Source organism: Alosa sapidissima, chromosome 12, assembly GCF_018492685.1.
Source record: "Alosa sapidissima isolate fAloSap1 chromosome 12, fAloSap1.pri, whole genome shotgun sequence".
In the NCBI taxonomy this organism is placed as follows: Eukaryota; Metazoa; Chordata; class Actinopteri; order Clupeiformes; family Clupeidae; genus Alosa; species Alosa sapidissima.
The window spans coordinates 31,844,839-31,865,461 of NC_055968.1; the positions used below are offsets into that span (position 1 = coordinate 31,844,839).

Below are 20,623 nucleotides of genomic sequence, written 5' to 3' on the forward strand. Positions count from 1 at the left end.
ATGTCTACTTGGTTATTAAACATGGTCGCACACAAAACTAGTTGCCTGTCCCTGTGTGCCTGTAGCACCTTACTGTCTATGGGGAACACTTGCCAGCAATCAGAGACACCTGTGTGATTTCCTGTCAGAGACACCTGTGTGATTTCCTGTCAGAGACACCTGTGTGATTTCCTGTCAGAGACACCTGTGTGATGTCCAATCAGAGACACATGTGTGATTTCCTGTCAGAGACACCTGTGTGATTTCCTGTCAGAGACACCTGTGTGATTTCCTGTCAGAGACACCTGTCTGATTTCCAATCAGAGACACCTGTGTGATTTCCTGTCAGAGACACCTGTTTCTCCATTGGCCTCCAGTGATTGTTGCCCCCACCAATATGGCGGCGCAATTTACCACAGACAGTAAAAGATATGGACAGAGCCATGAACTCACGTAATGCAGTAGGGGGGTAGGAGATTTCCCACAACGCCAATCAACAGACAAGCTTCTTCACCATCAAAAACAAAATCACCAACTAAGCAACCTTTATCAAAAAACATCACCAACAGAACATCCTTTGACAGCATTTAACTTTGGTTATCAAGCAGACGCCTTCCTTGTTGTGTGAATCCCCGTTCCATGTTTAATTTTATTACATAAATAACAAAACAGTTTCAGGCTTCACCTGATTATGTCACTTGTTTAAAGTTATGTCAAAGACTTGTGTATCCGCAAGTAACAACACCATGTGTAGGCCCTACTCTACTACAATCTGGATTCATACAAATACAGGTCAGATTTAAAGGGACGCACAGCATTTTAAAGAAAGCCTCTCAGCGTGGAACAGCGCAGAGTTGACTGGGCAGAGGACTGCGAGTGAATCCAAGTCGAAACTCCAGACTGGGCTGCACTCCCTCTGACGATGAGAAGGAGAACTGGTGGAGCAGGGAGGCGAAGAAGAGAAAGAGGTTCATTCTGGCCAGCTGCTCTCCCAGGCACACTCTCTTCCCTGAGAATGAAAATCACACAGAGAGTCACAGTCAAGAACTATTCTGAGAAATACAATAACACAAAAACTTAAAGCAGCACTATGCAAATGTCTTTTAACCTGAATATAACAGCTTTGAAGCCATTTTGATGGTAAACTTGTAATAGGGGAATCGTTCACCTAGCATAGCCATAGAACATAGCCATATAACAGGGGTTGGGGGGAGGGGGGGCATCGACTGTTCCATTGAAGTCTATGGCCAATTGCTCGGAATTTCACCACATATGCTTCATAAGATCTTGGTTCTATAGAGTTAGGAATGTGAATTTTGGGCATGTTTTCATCTCATCATTCTGACTATTTCAGGTACATTTTTAGCATTTTTGAGCATTTCAGTCTGAGGAAAATCGACTTTATATCAGTGCGCCAGTCATTTATTCTGCTGCTGTTGGCCGGCTGCTACGTATGCTTATCAATACGCCAATGACGCGCTTCTTTATGCAGATAGGACTCAATCCCTGCTCGATCCTCATTTAGCGCCCATAGACATGAACTATGACGAACTATCTTTCTCCGCCATGTATAATCTTTGGCATAGCTGGCAGAAACCCGCAGAGAACCAGTCTTGCAATTTAGGTCTCGTTGATCCGGAGACATCTCACGAGAATCGTGAAACATTACCTGGTCAGTAGTACCTGGTCAACAGACTGAAGAACTGTCTCTCTGACACTGTGATCTGCAGCACCGGAGCGCCACAGGGAACTGTGCTCTCTCCAGTCCTGTTCACCCTGTACACATCTGACTTCTGCTTCAACACCGAGTCATGCCACATGCAGAAGTTTTCTGACGATACTGCAATTGTGGGGTGTATCAGGAACGGGCAGGAGGAGTACAGGAGCCTGGTGGAGGACTTTGTGCAATGGTGCAAACTCAATCATCTTCAACTTAACACTTCAAAGACCAAAGAGATGGTGGTGGATTTCCGCAGGTCTAAGCCCACTCTGCTACCAGTCCACATTGATGGGGTCAATGTGGAGGTGGTTAGCACTTACAAGTATCTGGGTCTCCACCTGGACAATAAACTGGACTGGTCAGCCAACACTGATGCACTCTACAAGACAGGGCAGAGCAGGCTGTACTTCCTGAGGAGGCTGCGGTCCTTCAATGTGTGCAATAAGTTCCTCAGGATGTTCTACCAGTCTGTTGTTGCCAGCGTCGAAGAGCCTGATCAGCTGGCTCACTGCCTTGCACAACTGACAGACTGAGAAAGTCATTTGTCCCCAGGGCCATTGAACTGTTCAATGCCTCACTTAAGGGAAGAGGAGAGATAGACTTCTCTGCATAGTCTGTCTGCCTCTTCACCCCCTCCATGTTTGGATACTGTCTGTCCACTAGCCACTTTCACCACTTTTACCACTGTCTTTATGCCCCACTGTTTGCGTGCTATATTAGCACATTAGCACATATGCATACCCCCCCCCCCCCCCCACTCCATGCCACAGGACGCGGGACATTCCTAACCGGGCCGTAGCCTACGACATGAGTTAAAAAAAAAATGCATGCAAACTAAACTCAATTTAATTCGCAATAATGTCACGTTTTTACATGACATAGGCCTATATGCAGTTGTTTGATTGCACGCATGTTTGCATTTTGCAAGGTCTATTTTCTTACGTCTGTCTGTCTTCAACACTTTACACTTTCAGGTCAGCTCACTTTACTTGATCAGTTCTTGGCGAACGGTAGTCACGCGAAGTTAGCTAAACTGCTAGAATGAGCAACAAAAAACAAGCATCTTTAGCAGGTCACTGGCCAGAATGTTTGAGTTGCGAGAGCCGCTGCAGAGACTTATTACAGAAAAAAAGTCACCGTTAGCTGCACATTTTAGTGATGAGGACTGGGTGTCAAAACTCGCTTACCTGTGTGACATATTCGAGTTGCTTAATGACCTCAACCTGTCACTCCAGGGGAGAATGACGACTGTCTTTAAACTGGCAGATAAAGTCGCTGCATTTAAAGCCAAGCTTGATTTGTGGGGACGACGAATGGACCGGGGTGTATTTGATATGTTCCAAACAGTAGTGGGGGTTTTGGGAGAGACTGAGGCAGGGCCCTTTCTCTCGCAGCTGGTGCGCGATCACCTTGTTGCGCTTTCAAATGAGTTTGAGCGTTACTTCCCATCCTCCAAAGATCCACGGCAAACCAATGAGTGGGTCCGCAACCCATTTGTCAATATCCCGAATAGTCCTAACTTGTCAGCGCAGGAGGAAGAGCAATTGATCGAAATTGTGGTCTTAAGAGTGTGTATGAGGAAACCTCTCTGGCGGGTTTTTGGATCAAAACACTGAGATAGCCGTAAAAGTGCTGAAAACGTTGCTACCATTTCCCACCACGTAGGCCTATCTATGCGAGGCCGGGTTTTCGGCAATGACTGCAACTAAGACCAAATTGCGCAATTGACTGGACATAGACCTCTCCAGAATAAGTCCCGCCTCCTAACTTCCATATCCATCCAACCTTCGGTCGTCAAATGTCTTATGGGAAATAACATCGCGTTTTGAAAGATCGTACCTGTCAAACTCTGTAGGTGACAAAGTAGAAAAAGCTGCTGGGCAGATTGGCCTACACACTTCTGCCATCTACGGCACCGACAATCAAAAAATCCAGTGGAAAATAGATGGCAGAAGTGTGTAGGCCAATCTGCCCACCAGCTTTTTCTACTTCGCTACCTACAGATGTTTTAACCGGTATGATATTTCGAAACGCCATGTTATTTCCCATAGACAATCGACGCCTGGAAGTTGGATGGATACGGAAGTTACGGAGGCGGGACTTATTCTGGAGAGGTCTATTTCAAACACACTGAGGGTGTCACTATCTTCTATCGCCCCCAGATGGAACCTTCTTGTTGCAGGGAAACAAGCACAGGGCTCCCACTGATTATATTCGCAATGCACGTTTAGTTCCCATGTTTTGTTCCCATATTTTGTTAAACATGTTCACTCTTGATAGATGTAGCTTCAAGTTGTTCAATATTCATAGTTCATATTGTTCAACAATTTTTACTTCTTCAAGTTCACGTTTTTCACATGTTTAAGAGTTCGTTACCTTCACTGTTCATACATAACTGGAGCTAGTTCTTTTCAAGTAATGCATGCACAACACATATGGAACATTGAACCCCCGAACCCCCCCCACCGGTCCGTGAAAAAAAAAATGGGAATCAAACCGTTCCATGGTACATAAAAGGTTGGGGACCCCTGGCCTACAACAAAGGCAAAGGCTTTTAGGCAAGTCCCTCCACTTGGCGGCTATATTGCAACGCTTTTGGGCACTCATCGGGCATCCTATTCGGCAGAAATGCGTGTCCGCAAGGCTTAACGACACCAATCTTGCTCCAGCGGCGAGATCACAACACATGATTGGCACAATGTCTTCACAACACACCATATGATTGACTCAATGTATTCACATCACACCACATGATTGGCTCAATGTATTTACATGTCGACGTTTTGCCGAGGAAGGGGTGGGATATGTGTAGACAACGGCCATATTGGCGTTACAAACTAGCCCCATGCATTTCTATGGAGGATTTATTGAGTGCTGTGTCTCCTCATTAGAAAGTATCTGCCTACACCTCCCAACAGTGACAAAAGAACTCCAACATTTATATGCTGTGATTTGTATAGTTACAACATGTACAAATAACAATGTCAAATGAGACACAACCATTTTGCTAGCGTATAGACTTGATACTATGTTCACATTCAGGCAAAGCACTTCGACTTGGACGGAGTGATTTGCAGGCAGCACCTGAAAAGCTCCGTCCGGTGTTACTTCTTTAAACCCCAAGGAGCAGCACTCTGGGGAATACGGTAAGCTAAAGTCCCAAAAATTCGGCGTGTTCCTTTAATATATTTAACCGTAACCGTATCATGATGAGCTTATGTGTCTCATTACTACAAGGACAAGTTTAAGACCATTTCTGACACATTCAACACATACCTATAGAGAAGGGGAGGAAGGCCTCCCTCCTCCTGAACTTCCCCTTTGCATCCAGGAAGTGTCCTGGGTTGAAGGTGTGAGGAGTCTCCCATTCCGTCTCATCAAACAGAACAGAGTTCAGGCTGCCCACCACCGCTGTGCCCTAAGAAACCAACTCAAAAGTTCATGACAATTCAGCAATTCAGGCTTTACAACAGTTTGGCTTCTCATCTAAACACCTCCACAATCTCCTCTCTAAAGACAATGCTGACTTACTGGCAGTCATTTGGCAGGAATTTCAGGTATGTCCCTCCTTGTCTAATGTATTGTAAAGACTTCAGCTTTATAGTTGTCAGAATGATCAGGGTTAGTCATTAACATTTACAACATTAACTTCAAGGTCTTACAATCTAGTTGAAGTAATTACACATGAATCAGCACAAATGGGTTTTTGCTAAGAATCAAGCCAAAAAATTGCACAATGTGGCTTTAAAATAGTGTAGGCATGGCTTATTTTTTCTACTTAGATCTTTATTTAATTTTGAAAATGAATAATGGTGCAGCCTCTGAAATTGAATTATTTGTGCGAGTAGCATATTTTAACATGCAGTTTGACATTGACAATGACTATGACACGCGATCACGTTAATTTTGAGAGCACTGATAGGCTATACAGTGTGTTTACATTTCCAGGTCATTATTTTGTGTCCCACCTGTCAACTGTCATCATGTCTCTGCGCCCCTCGCTTTTATTGGGTTGAGGCCACCTAAAATATCACAGGCACACCTTAATAAACTTCTGGCTACGCTCCTGCTACTTATACTTTTAGTTTTGTACCTCTCAAGATACATCTGTACTTCTACTTGAGTATAGAAACTGTGTACTTTTACGATCTCTGAATACAGTACAATGTGTCAAGATCACCTTGGGAATGATGTAGTTGTCAACTTGGGTGTCTTTGGTGGTGCTTCTGGGCAGATTTAAAGGCAGGACGTTTCCAATTCTCTGGGTCTCGTGGAGCACGGCGTCTGTGTAAGGCAAGTTCTCCCTGTCAGACAAGGAGGGCTGTCGTGAAGATCCGACCACTCGGTCTAGCTCTTCTTGCACCTTCCCTGAAAGCAAAGCAACAGAAGAAAATGGTCTATTATCGACTATGTTTTACAAATGTGATATTTTCACTTAAATCTGAGCAGAGCATCTCTATTTTAAAGTAATACGTGCATAAATGTTGAGTGACAATACTCACGCTGTATCTCAGGGTTTCTGATCATGTACAGGAGCCCCCAGTACAAGGTGGTAGATGTAGTCTCAGTTCCTGCTACAAACAGGTCCAGAGTGCAGTAGCACAAGTTCTCCCTATTATAGCCTGATGCTTCATCATCCTTCCACTAGAGGGAGACAGAGAAGGGGGGGGGGGGCAGAAAGAAAGAAAAAGAGAACAAGACCATTTGAGAATAGAAAAGGAGACAGAGTGGAAAAGAAAGATAGCATATGTGAGAGAGATGTAAGGGAGGGGAAGATGGTTGTCATAGTATCATAGAATGAGTGTGTCATTACGGACAAATGGGGGAATGAAAAGGGTGTGTGTGAAACAGAGATGGTTTAATGTTCTGGGTGAGGTGTGTGTGAAAGAGAGATGGTTTAATGACCTGGGTGAGGTGTGTGTGAAACAGAGATGGTTTAATGACCTGGGTGAGGTGTGTGTGAAAGAGAGATGGTTTAATGTTCTGGGTGAGGTGTGTGTGAAACAGAGATGGTTTAATGACCTGGGTGAGGTGTGTGTGAAAGAGAGATGGTTTAATGACCTGGGTGAGGTGTGTGTGAAAGAGAGATGGTTTAATGACCTGGGTGAGGTGTGTGTGAAACAGAGATGGTTTAATGACCTGGGTGAGGTGTGTGTGAAAGAGAGATGGTTTAATGACCTGGGTGAGGTGTGTGTGAAAGAGAGATGGTTTAATGTTCTGGGTGAGGTGTGTGTGAAACAGAGATGGTTTAATGACCTGGGTGAGGTGTGTGTGAAAGAGAGATGGTTTAATGTTCTGGGTGAGGTGTGTGTGAAACAGAGATGGTTTAATGTTCTGGGTGAGGTGTGTGTGAAAGAGAGATGGTTTAAAGAATAAAGAATAGCTTCTACCAGCTCAGAGTCATAGGGAAAATTAAGCCCTCTCTGTCATTTAATGACCCGGAGAAAGTAATTCACGCTTTTATTACATCACGGCTGGATTATTGTAATTCACTTTAACTGGAACTTCCTCATACACTTATCTCTCCAGAATGGGGAAGCAAGACTGCTGGCCGGATCTAAAAAGTGGGAGCATATTACCCCTATCATAGCCTCTCTCCACTGGTTGCCCATCCAGCACAGAATCCATTTTAAGATGTTATTGATGGTTTTAATGCTCCGGGTAAGGTGTGTGTGAAAGATAGATGGTTTTTATGTTCCAGGTGAAGTGTGTGTGAAAGAGAGATGGTTTAATGTTCTGAGGTGAGAGGTCTTATTATCAGACATGTTGCATAAGACTGTGTATCTCTCAGGGATTGTTAAGATGATTCAATTCTAATACTAAATGTGTAAAAGTGCAAGGTTGCGATTCAGTGACTGGAGCACAATATGAATCCCCCTCCCCTGGGAGGAGAATAAAGTAGTTTATCTTATCTTTATCTTACCTTAAATCTAACATATAATCAGGCTACTTGTTGGAATAGCACCAAGACAGTTACAGCACTACACTCGGGTGGCATGTTCACAAACCCTCATGTTCATGAGCCCCTATGTTCATGCCCCAAGAGTGTAGCACTGTAGCTGCCTGGCTGCCTTAGCTGCAGCAACTCAAGCTAGGTACCGTAAAACCATTTGTTTTCTTTTTTTGAGATCTATGTGAAAAATCGCTGGCTTTCTCCTTTAACATATAATAGTAATTATTGGGATTATTCAATTTACCTTTTCCATTTCTCCAAGGAAACAATCAATGTAGTCCCTGGGGTTTGAAGGGTCAAGGTCCACTCTGTGGTCCTCTATTTTCCTCCTGACAAAACCAATCACTCCATTCAGAAGGGAAAATAGTTTTCTGTGTGGGCCTGGCACTCTGCGCATTATCCATGGAAACATGTTGTACAACTACAAAGACACAAGGAGAAAGCATTTGTAGCTGTTAACAATCATACGTACATAAAAAGTGGTTGGTAGAAATGGCCCTACGTAAAAAAAACGTTCTCTTTCCGGCCTACTAACTGATGAGTGAGAAGATTGGGTTTATTGCCTCTGTGCACAACGGTGTGTTAGTTCATCACTGCACAGCAAATGGCTGCGCCAACAGTAACGTCAGTGGGTCAACTGTCCATGTTTCATTTTTCTCAATACATAATGAAGTGGGTGTGTGAGGAGATCACCTGAGGCCAAGCTCCTCCCTGTAGGAGAAAGATCTCGTTGATGTTCTTCAGGAGGGACTGAAAGTCATCGTTGGAGTACTCAAAGCGCTCCCCAAACACCAGCACGCAAATTATGTTGGACACAGCGTTGTTAATAAGCCAGTGGGGGTCAAAGGCGTTACCTGGGAGAACCAAAGGAAAACCGATGCATTCAAAACTACAGAGAACGTACTGATTTCAGCTAGTTCATTTAATTTATACACAGGAGAGACGTTAAATTCCTAGTGCTATACATAGGTAGGGGATTTCACACAACAGCCAATCAACAACCAAGCCTATTTACTGTCAAAACCAAAATCACTATCAAATCACAAATCACTAACAAAGCATCACCAACAGAACAGCCTTCATGAGCATTTCACTGGGGTTATCAAGCAGGTACCTTCCTTCATATGCGTTTCAAGGAATTATGCCCACAACACCTCCAGAAGGCTCAACAGTGGAATCTGATAAAGATAATACAGAACTTAAGGCTCCTCAGCTGTGAGTGTTGGGTTTATTACCTTGCTCATTAGCGATGGCTTCATTTAAATATCTGCATTCTTGAAGAATGGAGGGCTGAAGGCTTCTATTGCCCAATCCAAATCTCCTCAGGGTGTGAAGAGCAAACTTTCTCTGCTGCTTCCATGCATACCCATTAGCCATAATAAGCCCTAGTAAGCAGAGAACATCAGACACACATATTTGAAATAACAGAACAGTACTACACAACAATGTTTTCGTTATTATGTTGTTATTATGACATTAAGCACAGACACAGTAGTGAAAGAGGACCTTTGTCTCCTATAATATCAGCAGACATAGGCAAGGATGGCCGGTCAACAAAGTCTTCTCCTTGGTTGACATATGCTTGTCTCACTAACTTGTGTCCATTGAGAACAACAGCCCTCGGTCCAAAAGCTTTAACACTGAAAATGCGCCCATATTTTCCAGCAAGCTGTAAAAGACACAATAAACCGTCTGCATTAGGTAACATAATTGGGGTCATTATCTAATATGAAGCTTAGATTTATTAATATCATCATAAAAAGGTTTACATGTGATTTATATACATTCATAATTTAGTGATAACATCAAATATGTACACCCAAATATGCTAAGCCCCCCTCTCCTGGTGTCTTAAACGAAAACTCTGGCCATTTCTCACATATCTCTGTTTCTCAAAGTAACTGAGTACTGTCAGTACGATAAAAACTCCCTGAAAACAATCAGTGCTACCTAGCTCAAGTTGCTGCAGCCAACAGCTAGAGCGGCAAGGCAGCTACTCAGTACGATACTCTGGGGGGCATGATTTTAAAGATGTCCCCAGACTGTAGCACTGTAGCTGCCTCGCTACTCTAGCTGTTGGCAGGGATGGGCAAAAATACATCAAAATGTATTTTTTTGAAATAGAATATCAAATACCCTAAATCAAAATAAGCTACAAAATACATTAGCCACACCATGTACAGTATCATAATAAAATAGGCCTACTGTATTTTTGTAAAATACTCTTTAAATGGGGTGTGATATCATTTTGCAAACCTTCCATATCTGTCTATTTGATCTATTCCTTCATCAGTACACTGAATGTGTTTATTAAGTGAACAGTGTTTGAGAGCTAAAGCTTTTCTCTGCCTACGAGACATGCCATAAACTGCAAACAGTCAACAGATCAACTATGCTGACCTGCCTGTTACATCTCATAGCCTAAATACTGCATCGAGATGCACTCAAAAAGTCACAACTGAACTTGTCAGGTGATACAAAGTTGAGACAAGTGTCTGACATTGTCAAAGCATGCCCATATTGAGCAATGTTGCAGGGCAACCACATAACGGGTTCTGTATGTTCTGACTGGATGACTAAATTTCTCAAAAGACCTGAGAGGGTGTGTATTGTGTGTGTGTGTGTGTGTGTGTGTGTGAGCGAGCAACCTACAAGTTACTCATGTTGCACTAGATAATCTTCCTGAATCCCAATATTATGATCACAAAAAGTCTGGGCAAATTACTAAGTCACCAGTCAGAGGCTACATTCATTGTTTTGCACTTTTATAATGGCATCACAAGACACTTCAACATTCACAGTTCACACACAGATATTGATAGCCTGGAAATCCAGACCCAAATCTAAAAGATTAAGGATCTGGCTACGAGTAATGAAAATGGCCCAACTCGAGGGACAGCACCAAGCATGTATTCGAAAATATCACTGCACGCAATTGGATAACACTACGACCAATGTTTACTGACTGATTCCGGACTTCGGGGCAATTGGATAACACTATGACCAATGTTAACTGACTGATTCCGGACTTCGACGTTGCAGCGCTGTCGTCATCTGTTTAGCTCGGCTATATCAGATACACTGATGGTGGTGGTAATGCACTCCGTTTGCATACTGCCAAAAAAAAAGCTCACCGAAAAAGAAGAAGGGTTCACTCATAGATATTAGAAAGCTAGATACCGCATTAGGCTCCAGAACGCAGGCTACGTAAATAGCGATGCCATCTTGGTGGGGACAACAATCACTGGAGGCCAATGGAGGAGCATGTGACTGGAAATCAGACAGGTGTAGACAGTAAAGGTGCTGACCCCAGCAATATGGCGGCCACGTTTACGATGCCACCTAATAGAACTCGGCAGACAATGTGGTATCTAGCTTTCTAATATCTGTGGGTTCACTGGCCTGTTCTTCTTCGGTGAGTTTTTTTTTTAGCAATTTGCAAACAGAGTGCATTACCACCACCATCTGCTGGACTGAGGTGTAACGGCAAGTGGCTACCTTTAGCCTCGTTCTGCCGCCGGGTGAAAAAGGCGAATGGGCATACTGTAGGTCATGAGCAGGGTTGGAATTTCACGGCGGCCACGACCATAGATACACATAATATGGCCACAACGGCCATGGCCGCCATTGCCCCTTGCATTGTCTGTGATGCCCCTTTGAAAATCTGAGGTTCACAGGTCAATGTGGCCTTGGTGCCCCCTTCTTTCAATATTCTGCTTTGCATCCGACTAATAGCAATTTTATTTAGCCTATGGCCTGTCAAAATAATCTTAGCATTCACAGTGCAAATTAGTCTTTTACGCAGTGGAGAAAGTGTCAGGGCTAATTGTATTTCACCAGATACATATTCCATCTTCTCCCCTATACAGTGTAAAATATAGGCTATCTATTTCGCACTGACGACTTAAATTCTCCCTTTTTCATACGTGTTTAGACAGTGTTTCACGAAGATTCTAAGAGACATTCACCTAGAAATTAACAGCTGATCGGAACGTGATTATTACGTCATCCGGAACTTTTTCGCAAGCCGGAACTTATTGTTCATGACGTGTTTAGACAGTGTTTCACGAAGATTCTAAGAGACATTCACCTAGAAATTAACAGCTGATCGGAACGTGATTATTACGTCATCCGGAACTTTTTCGCAAGCCGGAACTTATTGTTCATGACAGTGCCATGTCCTGTGGCCTTTGTGCCCTCTGCCAAATATGCCCAACTGAAGGCCAAGTGGCCTTGCCCCTAAAATTATGCAATTCCAAGCTTAGTCATGAGCACCATTACTTATCGCCAGAGTGACTCTTCAAATTGTGCTCTTGTGAGGACTCTGGATTTCCAGGGTAAGATATTGAAACACACACACACATACACCCTTCACAAACAGAGATTGGCACATATACGGTATATGCAACCATATAGCCATAACTTTTAACAGCTATAACTAATTTGTTTGTTTAGTCGATTACAGCACTCTGCCAACATCACGAACTGGGAGTAATAGCATTGTGATCCTTTAGGTTAGGGCCACTCAAATGCAAAGCTGAAAGGTCCACTTATCAAATATCCATTTACTCCAAGGCAGAGCTAGTGAGCAGAGCGGAGTGCGAGTAAGCTCCGCTCACTAGCTCTGCTCCAAGGTCAAGGTTTTTTTTAAGTAGGCTACAGAACTCCTAGCCTGGATAATCCAGACCCTGATAATCTAGAAAGATTAAGAGTCTGGCAAAGAGCAATGTAATGGCCCAACTCGAGGGGCGGCAACAAGCATGCATTTAAAAATCTCACTGCACGCAATTGGATAACACTAGACCATGTTTACTCTGAATGATTTCGGACTTCGACGCAATCGGATAACACTACGACCAATGTGTACTGTCCTCCAACGTTGCAGCGCTGTCTTCATCAGTTTAGCTGGTTCCCCGGAATGCAAGGGGAAAAAGTAGTGCATCATTGCTCTTTGCCAGAGTGTCTCGCAGAGACAATTCCATTGTGCTCTCGCGAGAACTCTGGATTTCCAGGGTAACAGAACTCCAAAAAGAGCCGGTAAATCCACATAAGTCTCAAACTACACAAAACAATGTGGTGTTGATGGGAGAAGCGACCACCAGCCATTCAGAAGTGTGTGGCTATTTATTATCTTCATCATGTGGACCGGAGTCCGCCTGTTGAGTAGCCTACCCCTGCTTTAGGCTGTACTACTGTAGATGTCCTGTACAATGAACTGACAATAAACTTGGCCTTGAACTTGATATGAATGGCTTACCTCGACAAACTGGAGATGGACTCTGTTGAAGTCAATGTGATGCCAGTCTCCGATAAAAGGCAATGACCACGGTCCAGGAGGAAAATTCTTAGGTGGTTTGGTTTTGATGTAGTACACCAGAAGGACAATGGAGAGAAGGAGCAAAAAGCTCTTGATGTCAATCAATTCCGAAATATGAAACATTTCGCTAACCTCACAAATCTGTCTGCTTTGAGCTAGAGCTGAGAGCAGGGCAGGCCAGGGCAGGCTACCTGTGGGTTTTATGGGTTACCTGACATCAGAGGGCGGGAAAGCTGCACTTGGCCAACACACAAGTTCCCATGCAATAGAGAGAAACTGATACAGGTCGGCTAAAGCACGTGTTCTGATGATGAAATAACTCTGATGACATAGCAATATAGTTTGTTGGAACATCCATTTTCTTGTTTGAAAAAAACATACTCAATGGTTGATTTGGGGGTTACGAATAATTTTCTTTATTTGATCTTAATGGATGAATTTATGAACCAAAGATGCATCCATTATTAAATATTAAAGAGAAAATAATGATGAATTGCATAGTTTCATTTATTTTCCAGAATGTATTGCATATCTGCCACATTGATATAGGCCTAGTCATGTAGTTGATATGGAACTCTTGGCAGATGTTTCTCCCATCCCTATGATGTTTTAATATATGTTCGCAATTGCAACTTTCAAAAAACAATCATTTGCACATTTTGAGTAGCTCAGCAGGCTAACATGTGACGTCTGTCACTCTGCTCTGGCAACCATTGTATTCCGTGGTAGTGACCCTTTAGAGTACTGTAGAGTAGAATTTGGACTGTAGTTATAGCTCTTATCTTACCTAATACCTTTTTTTATTGTGTGATGCAAGAAGACTACGGTAAACCCGGTAATGTGCGTCATAACTGTCTTCTTTTCACACACTCTGAAACATAGATTCACATCATAACATCTCAATGACATTAAAGCTACAGTTCCTGTCTGCCAAAACATAGATTCACATCGCAACATTACAGTGACGTTGAAGCTACAGTTTCTGTCTGCCAAGACATAGAGTCACAAACATAGATTCAGTCTGTCTTGAAGCCGGGCTGACCCCTGACCCCTCTGTAGGAGTGGAGGACCCGCAGGCATCCCTTCCAGATACGCCGCATCCAGAGCACGTTCAGTAGGTCAAGACAGAGGCTGGACAGCAGCCATGCCAAACGGCCCCCAGTGGACAGCAGGTGGTAGGCTTGTGTGCCATAGACTCCAAAGACGCGGTAGTAGTAGACTGGAAGCACAGCAAGCCTCACCAAGAAAAATATGGCTGCCATCAGTGCACCATTGGCCAGGTTTGGCACAGAGGTCTTGGGGTAACCCAGCGCTTTGAAGAACCATCTAATTACAGACACAGGTAGTTATAAAGATATACACATTTTCATCAAGACTTGTTGAAAGTGGTCACCGATACGTATTACACTAATGACAGCTCTTTTAAGGCCAAAGTGATCTGAAAGCAAGGGTGTGTGTCTGAGTGAAAAGTCTGAGTGAATCATTCAAGGGGATAATGTCACCTACCGCTGGTTTACACAAGGAGTGGAGAACTCTGATAAAAGGCGAAAGTTGGCAAAATAGGGCAATATGCCTTGGTCCTGATGGGAAGGGGACAAAGAATATATATATATGGTCTGGATCACACCGGTGTGATGGGAATGTTGGAAATTGAACGTTCTAAAGAATACCTGGGTTCATTGAATTCAACATGGGATTTTAGAACCTTACATTGTTGCGGAACAGAATCTTCTGTTAGAATTTTCAAAACTCCCTGCTGAAGGGTTAAACTCACCAGGACATATGAGTAGGCATACAGAGCCGCTAGGTGATGCAACACAAAGAGTTTGTCCCCAGTAATCTCCCAAGAGGAAAACATGATGAGCAAATCTGTAAAATGAGATCAGGAGCTGTGTTTAAGGTGGGGACTGACTGGGTATAAATCTTTTCAGCCTTGTGAGTTGGTTTGGGCGCCTGCATCTATTGGATAGTTGTAAGGAAATAGTTAGTGTTAGCTGTTATCATGTGTTATATCAAAAATCTCAGTGATATTCAATATAATGAATGGTGGGTAGTGTTGATTGGTGTCTTGTTCCTGACCCTTACAAAAACAGAACTATAGTAAGACTGTAAGATTTCTATTGTAGTTCTATGGTAGTGTATAATACTTATGTGATGTTCTATTAATACCTCTAAATAGGAACCCTCTATAGAGTTCCTATAGTACACCTATAGTACACCTAAGACCTAGTCTTATAGTATTTCTGTAGTATGTCCTAAAAAGGGACACCAGGCAAGCCTGATGCTTTTTCTCTACGAAACTCCCCCTCGCTCGGTCTGAAGCTCTTTTCCTTTTCTTTGCATCTTCCGTCAAGGGTTTTCGCTGCTTCTTCGCCGGCCATTATACACACGTTTGCAACAATCGCTAGCGTTTCGTTAGCCTCCTTCTGTGCTGTGGATGCAGGATGGAAACTGAAACTGCTTCGGTCGCCGGGTACGATACACTGAACTTGCAAGCGGGATATTCTTCCTACAGGCAGTAGGGGCGGGCGAGAGAGTCTTCATTCACCCTGTAATGAGTCATTTAACCATATACCGACTTACAAAGATGAGTAATTAACACGAAAACGTTGCCTGGTGTCCCTTTAAAAATGATAAGATTCCTATTGTTCTTTCTTGTAAGGTGAATGTCAGTGTGAAGTTCATCTAAAGTGTAAAGTTTTGCTTAGTGAGCACCAGATGATATGTGGTAAGACAAAATAGTCTCAGAGAGGCAATTGGTGATGAAATGTATATCTGGCTAGAAATGAGGTTGGTGAACATTAAGTGGAGAGTGTGTAGATTTATCAGACGCTTTTTATCCAAAGCAAATTGCATATGTCAATTACATTACAAGGGCTATTGTCCCTGGAGCAAATCAGTATTAAGTGCCTTGCTCAAGGACACAACGGTGGAAACCAGGAATTGAACCCACAACTTTTGTGGCTACTGCATACTGGTCCAGCTCTTTAACCACTAGATTACCACCGCCCCACTATGCTACCACCACCCCATATAGACAAGGTGTCCAGCAGGCTTGTGCAAAATTCCAGAATTGAGTTGAAACTGGCTCTTAAATTCCAATTCAATTCTTGAATTTCACTTGCATTTCAATTGAGGTAGCAAACAGGAAGCAGAATTGCAATTCGAATTGTGCACAACCCTGGTGTCCAACAACACCAGAAACCTGCTGACCTGAGAGTAAGTATCCAGTTGTTATGGCAACGTTGAGCTTCACCAATGTTGGATCTCCCCTGTTCCAAGACACAAATGGCACATGATTACCGGCATACTTCGCTCTGAATGGAGACCAGAGACCAGCAAATATCACACTCTTCCTCTCCTGCTACACCAATGACATGTTTTATCTCACCAGATAGGGTTCTCATTGATGCCTTCGTCAAATAGAAATATATACAGACTGAAGTGAGACACTACAAGAGCATGGACCGTAGAGACTGTTCTGAAAAGGAAGAGGAACACAAAAGAGTGCTCACATCACATCGATTCTGACTGCTGCACCCTGTCTAAACCAACACAGATTTCCTAGGCTACAGCAATGAGTGACAGGTCATTTACCAGAGACAATAGAACACCTACACCGTATGTGTACTTAATATCAAGATATCATCAAATAAGCAACACATTCTGATGTGTTATACAGTGTGTGTGTGTGTGTGTGTGTGTGTGTGTGTGTTAGTTGGATAGCATATCTTGAAATAACCACGGTCATGCACTAAATGGGAATACAAATCTGTTATCAATCTGTTATGTCACATTCTAAGAATTGGTGTGTGAGTGGGTGTTACTGGCACAGCCAAGGGCCTACCTGGCGTTCCACTCCATCCTGTGTGTGTGCGGTAGATGGACGAAGGCAGGGCAGAGCCATGAAAACAGCCGCGGGCTGACACCATGGAACAGCCACTGGAACACCAGGAAGCTGCAAGAGACCACCACCAGTGGTACGCTAAGCATCGCCATGGTTACAGTGCAGAGAGACACCAGGAACAGCTCCGGAGCAGCAGCCTGTCGTGTCCCTCCTCACTGTCCTGTAAAATAGTCCACAACAGAGACCCCGGGAGGGCCGGTGAGAGCTAACTCTGCAGGGGAGAGCTGCAGAGGCAATAACGTTGGCAGCATTGATAGCAGCCTTGATCATCGCTATTGTAGGCTACAACTGTTTATCACAAGTGCAACATCATAATCCAATTTACAATATGTTACTCAAATGTATCATGGAACAATTAGGATACGTCATTGTGCTCTTCAATCCATTACAGCAGCTTAACATGTCTCCCTTCCCTCTGTTAATAATTTTCAAACTTCTCTTCCTGCCCTCATGATGGACACTTCAACATCATATCTTCACCTCAAGTCATCTCTTCCCCTTGTCTTTTCCTCTCCCTTCTCTCTTCCTCTTTCATACTCTCCCTCCCTCCCTCCCTCTCTCCATCTCTCTCTCTCTCTCTCTCTCTCTCTCCGGTGTCACTGGACACTCTCTGTGCGGTTGTCCTAGAGGACATGAGAACCGCTGACTGGGGGTAATGAAATCTGCTGGTATTGGGGGAGGGATGCAGAGATTTCTATAGAAAAACCTTGGAGTGCCCCGGCATGTTTATCAGCAACACTGCTGATGAACTCTTGCTATGTTTTAATGCGCCAAATACGAATGCACCTCATGTAACAAATTGCTTATCCCAGTTTGTTGGTTAGTTCATTTTTGGTGCATCAGAGCTCTGCACTTAAAAGAGATTAAGCTTGGAACCAAGACTCTGCCCATAATTGTAGTCCCAGTGATGTTGACAACTCGGTAAACACAAGAAACAGAAGCCTTCAGCTATACAGCTGAATGTCCTGGAACACTGAAAAGTGTTTTCAAAACAGTTACTACACCTGACACCAGTATTGCATCCAGGTATGGGTAACTCGCAGGTTCACTACTGCTACTAGCAGATGACTACAGCCAGATACAATATGCACAAATAGGTCTGCTATGTGCTGCTACTCACTTTCAGCTAGTCTTCATTATCCACAAATCATCACATTCCATCTCCGACAGATCAGATGAATACTTTTAGGACCTGTCCATGTCCTCACTGGAAATGAGTAGGTGAGGGAAAGTGAGAGAGAGAGAGAGAAGTGAGGGAGAGATAGAGGGGGGGAAGAGAGAAGTGAGAGAGAAGTGAGGGAGAGATAGAGGGGGGAAAGAGCAAGTGAGAGAGAGAGAGAGAAGTGAGGGAGAGATAGAGGGGGGAAGAGAGAAGTGAGAGAGAGAGAGAGAGAGAGAAGGAAAGAGCAAGTGAGAGCGAGAGAGAGAAGTGAGGGAGAGATAGAGGGGGGGAAGAGAGAAGTGAGAGAGAGAGAGAGAGAAGGAAAGAGCAAGTGAGTTGAGAGTAAGAGAGAGAACTGACCTTAAGTCAAGGTGGGAGGCTTCATATAATACACTACACTATGTATTCACATTAAGCTATCCTATCCTATCCTATAGGGCGTACCACATTGTACTGTAATGCACCAAATCATTTCATATTAATGCATAATGACCACACAATCTATACTCTGCATTACATTACATACATGATTAAAAAGAAGTTAAATAGAAAAATAAAATAAAATAAAAAAATTCTAATACACTGACTGAACTGACTGAAGCGCTGGTAAACTGTCCAGCATAAGTGGTAAGATGAGGCATTGTGTGCTTCAGTGTGTTGGACTGTCACCTACCACTTTTCCCTTCTCATGGCGTGCATGTACACCAATTTTACCACTAGGGGGAAACCTCTTCCTGAGCTTTGTATGTCGACTTCATCTTAGAAATCCTTAGCCTGACGAGTCCATGGGACGAGTCATACTCAGATTCTAGTCAGACTCAAATGTTGTGGGCGGGGCTAAATTCGGCTTGCAAGAAATCCTGTGTGGAGCAAAACTTCACTTGCTTGATCGGCTGAATAATTCATTAATGTAGAATGGTTTAGATGCGTAGAATCCTCCTAATCTATTTACACCAATGTGTAGTTAACACCTAGATGGCGCCACTGAGTGCTGAGCTCACTATGGTGTCTGGCCAAAAGATTTACTTACTTACAACTTGCCGAATTCCTATCTTTGGGGAAATTTTAATAGAAACTGACTGTGCATAGATAAATTAAGCCAGACACTCCAGCACAACAGGTCTCTTAGGATCACTTACAATAACAGCCAGAGCTGGAGAATTCTTGCAAAACAGGCTTTCTGAATCAGATGTTTGATTCTTCTCCCAGAGAGATTAGGAAAGTGAAATATTTGCAGATAACAGAGATATCTGTTGGAATGCATCACCCCTCTCCAGAAGTACAAAATACCTCTAAAGCCTCTTGCAAGCTATATTGAACATTTTCAGTGTATTTTGTAACATCATGAATTATTTGAACTGGACAAAAAATATGACCTTTGTCTTTTTGTTGTTTCTTTTGGATGAGGTTAATACATTTCCATGTATGATGAGATAAAACGTATTTAGTGTTTTTCTCAGAAAATAAACTTTTAACTAATCCACATGGGATTAGTTACTTGCTGTGGTCACAGGTAGCTCCAACAGAGCCAGTCCACCAAAGCAGAGAAGAAAGGATAATGAGAGAGAGACATGCTCCACCAAACAGTAGAGAAAGTTTTTCATGTTGTTTTTTTTTTTTAACCTCTCACTTTCTGGTGACAACTGCTTCCTGGAAGTCCCTACAGGAAGTGACAAAAGCCCATTTCCTCCATAGTGGCCATCTGTGAGTGAGCCTGCAACCTTTGACATGACAGTCTCCGCAGCCTTGGCTCCAAAAACAGGGTGGCTCCAGTGTAGAGTGGACCTGGCGAGTCAGAGTCTGGAAATAGGCTCCACATTTGGGAGTGTTTGAGGAAAGAATGGGAAACAGATGACGGGACCTTTAATGTCCCAATTAACGTGCCTGGGGAAAGTATGTGTGTGCATGAGGCATGGGCACAGGCAGCAGAGTGAGCACCAGCACTCGGACTACTACCATAGACCCACACTCAGTCAAGTAGTTGTGCAACGAGATGGTTGAATTTTCGTTTGTGTGTGTGTGTGTGTGTGTGCTGGAGGAAGTGAAGGCAGTGTCAGATACACAGTGGGAAGGGTGTGTGTGTGTGTGTGTGCTGTGGGAGTGAAGGCAGTGTCAGGCCAGCTGCATTTCCTCATAACCGTGTGTTGGTGTCGTATCGTATGTGTGGGAGTCTGAGTGTTTCAGTAACTTATTTCCCAGACTTTTTTTTTGTGTGTGCATTTTTGTCTGATTCTACTCACAGAGACGATTACCCAGGCTGTTGGCCGCCAGCCAGGGCAGACCAGACTGGCCCCGTTTGCAGGACTTAAACAGTGCAGAGCTTTCACATTCCGGAGCTGGTGCCAGCAAGGCACTGACAGATGAGACGGCTAATATCCTGGAGACACAGAGGATCTCTACCTCCCTCTGTTCCTCCCGCCTTTCTCTAAGCACATCAATCTGTCCTCTGCATATGGGGTCTTCAATACTATTAAAAAAGGCTGGATGCCTCACAACTCAAAACATCTTCATCTATCATAACTCAGTTCACAGCATATCTATAGTAACTGCATGTTAAACACGGTCTATTGCAAGCGATTTTACCA

At 43.5% G+C, this 20,623-nt stretch overlaps 2 protein-coding genes across 2 annotated transcripts; both read right to left on the minus strand.

Moving 5' to 3' along the window:
* Positions 1-428: 428 nt before the first annotated feature.
* On the minus strand, positions 429-13,168 carry LOC121677961 (cytochrome P450 2J2-like). Its single transcript, XM_042057111.1, has 9 exons — positions 12,910-13,168; positions 9,159-9,321; positions 8,888-9,037; positions 8,346-8,506; positions 7,897-8,073; positions 6,202-6,343; positions 5,880-6,067; positions 4,976-5,117; positions 429-988 (listed from the first exon to the last, which is right to left on the minus strand). The coding sequence occupies exons 1-9, from the start codon at positions 13,090-13,092 to the stop codon at positions 813-815; spliced, it is 1,482 nt and encodes a 493-aa protein (XP_041913045.1). The 5' UTR covers positions 13,093-13,168; the 3' UTR covers positions 429-812.
* A 290-nt stretch (positions 13,169-13,458) lies between these two features.
* LOC121677962 (TLC domain-containing protein 4-B-like) lies at positions 13,459-20,333 on the minus strand. Its single transcript, XM_042057112.1, has 8 exons — positions 20,279-20,333; positions 17,997-18,083; positions 16,817-17,036; positions 16,361-16,450; positions 16,183-16,241; positions 14,744-14,838; positions 14,476-14,549; positions 13,459-14,295 (listed from the first exon to the last, which is right to left on the minus strand). The coding sequence occupies exons 3-8, from the start codon at positions 16,966-16,968 to the stop codon at positions 13,986-13,988; spliced, it is 780 nt and encodes a 259-aa protein (XP_041913046.1). The 5' UTR covers positions 16,969-17,036; positions 17,997-18,083; positions 20,279-20,333; the 3' UTR covers positions 13,459-13,985.
* Positions 20,334-20,623: the final 290 nt, after the last annotated feature.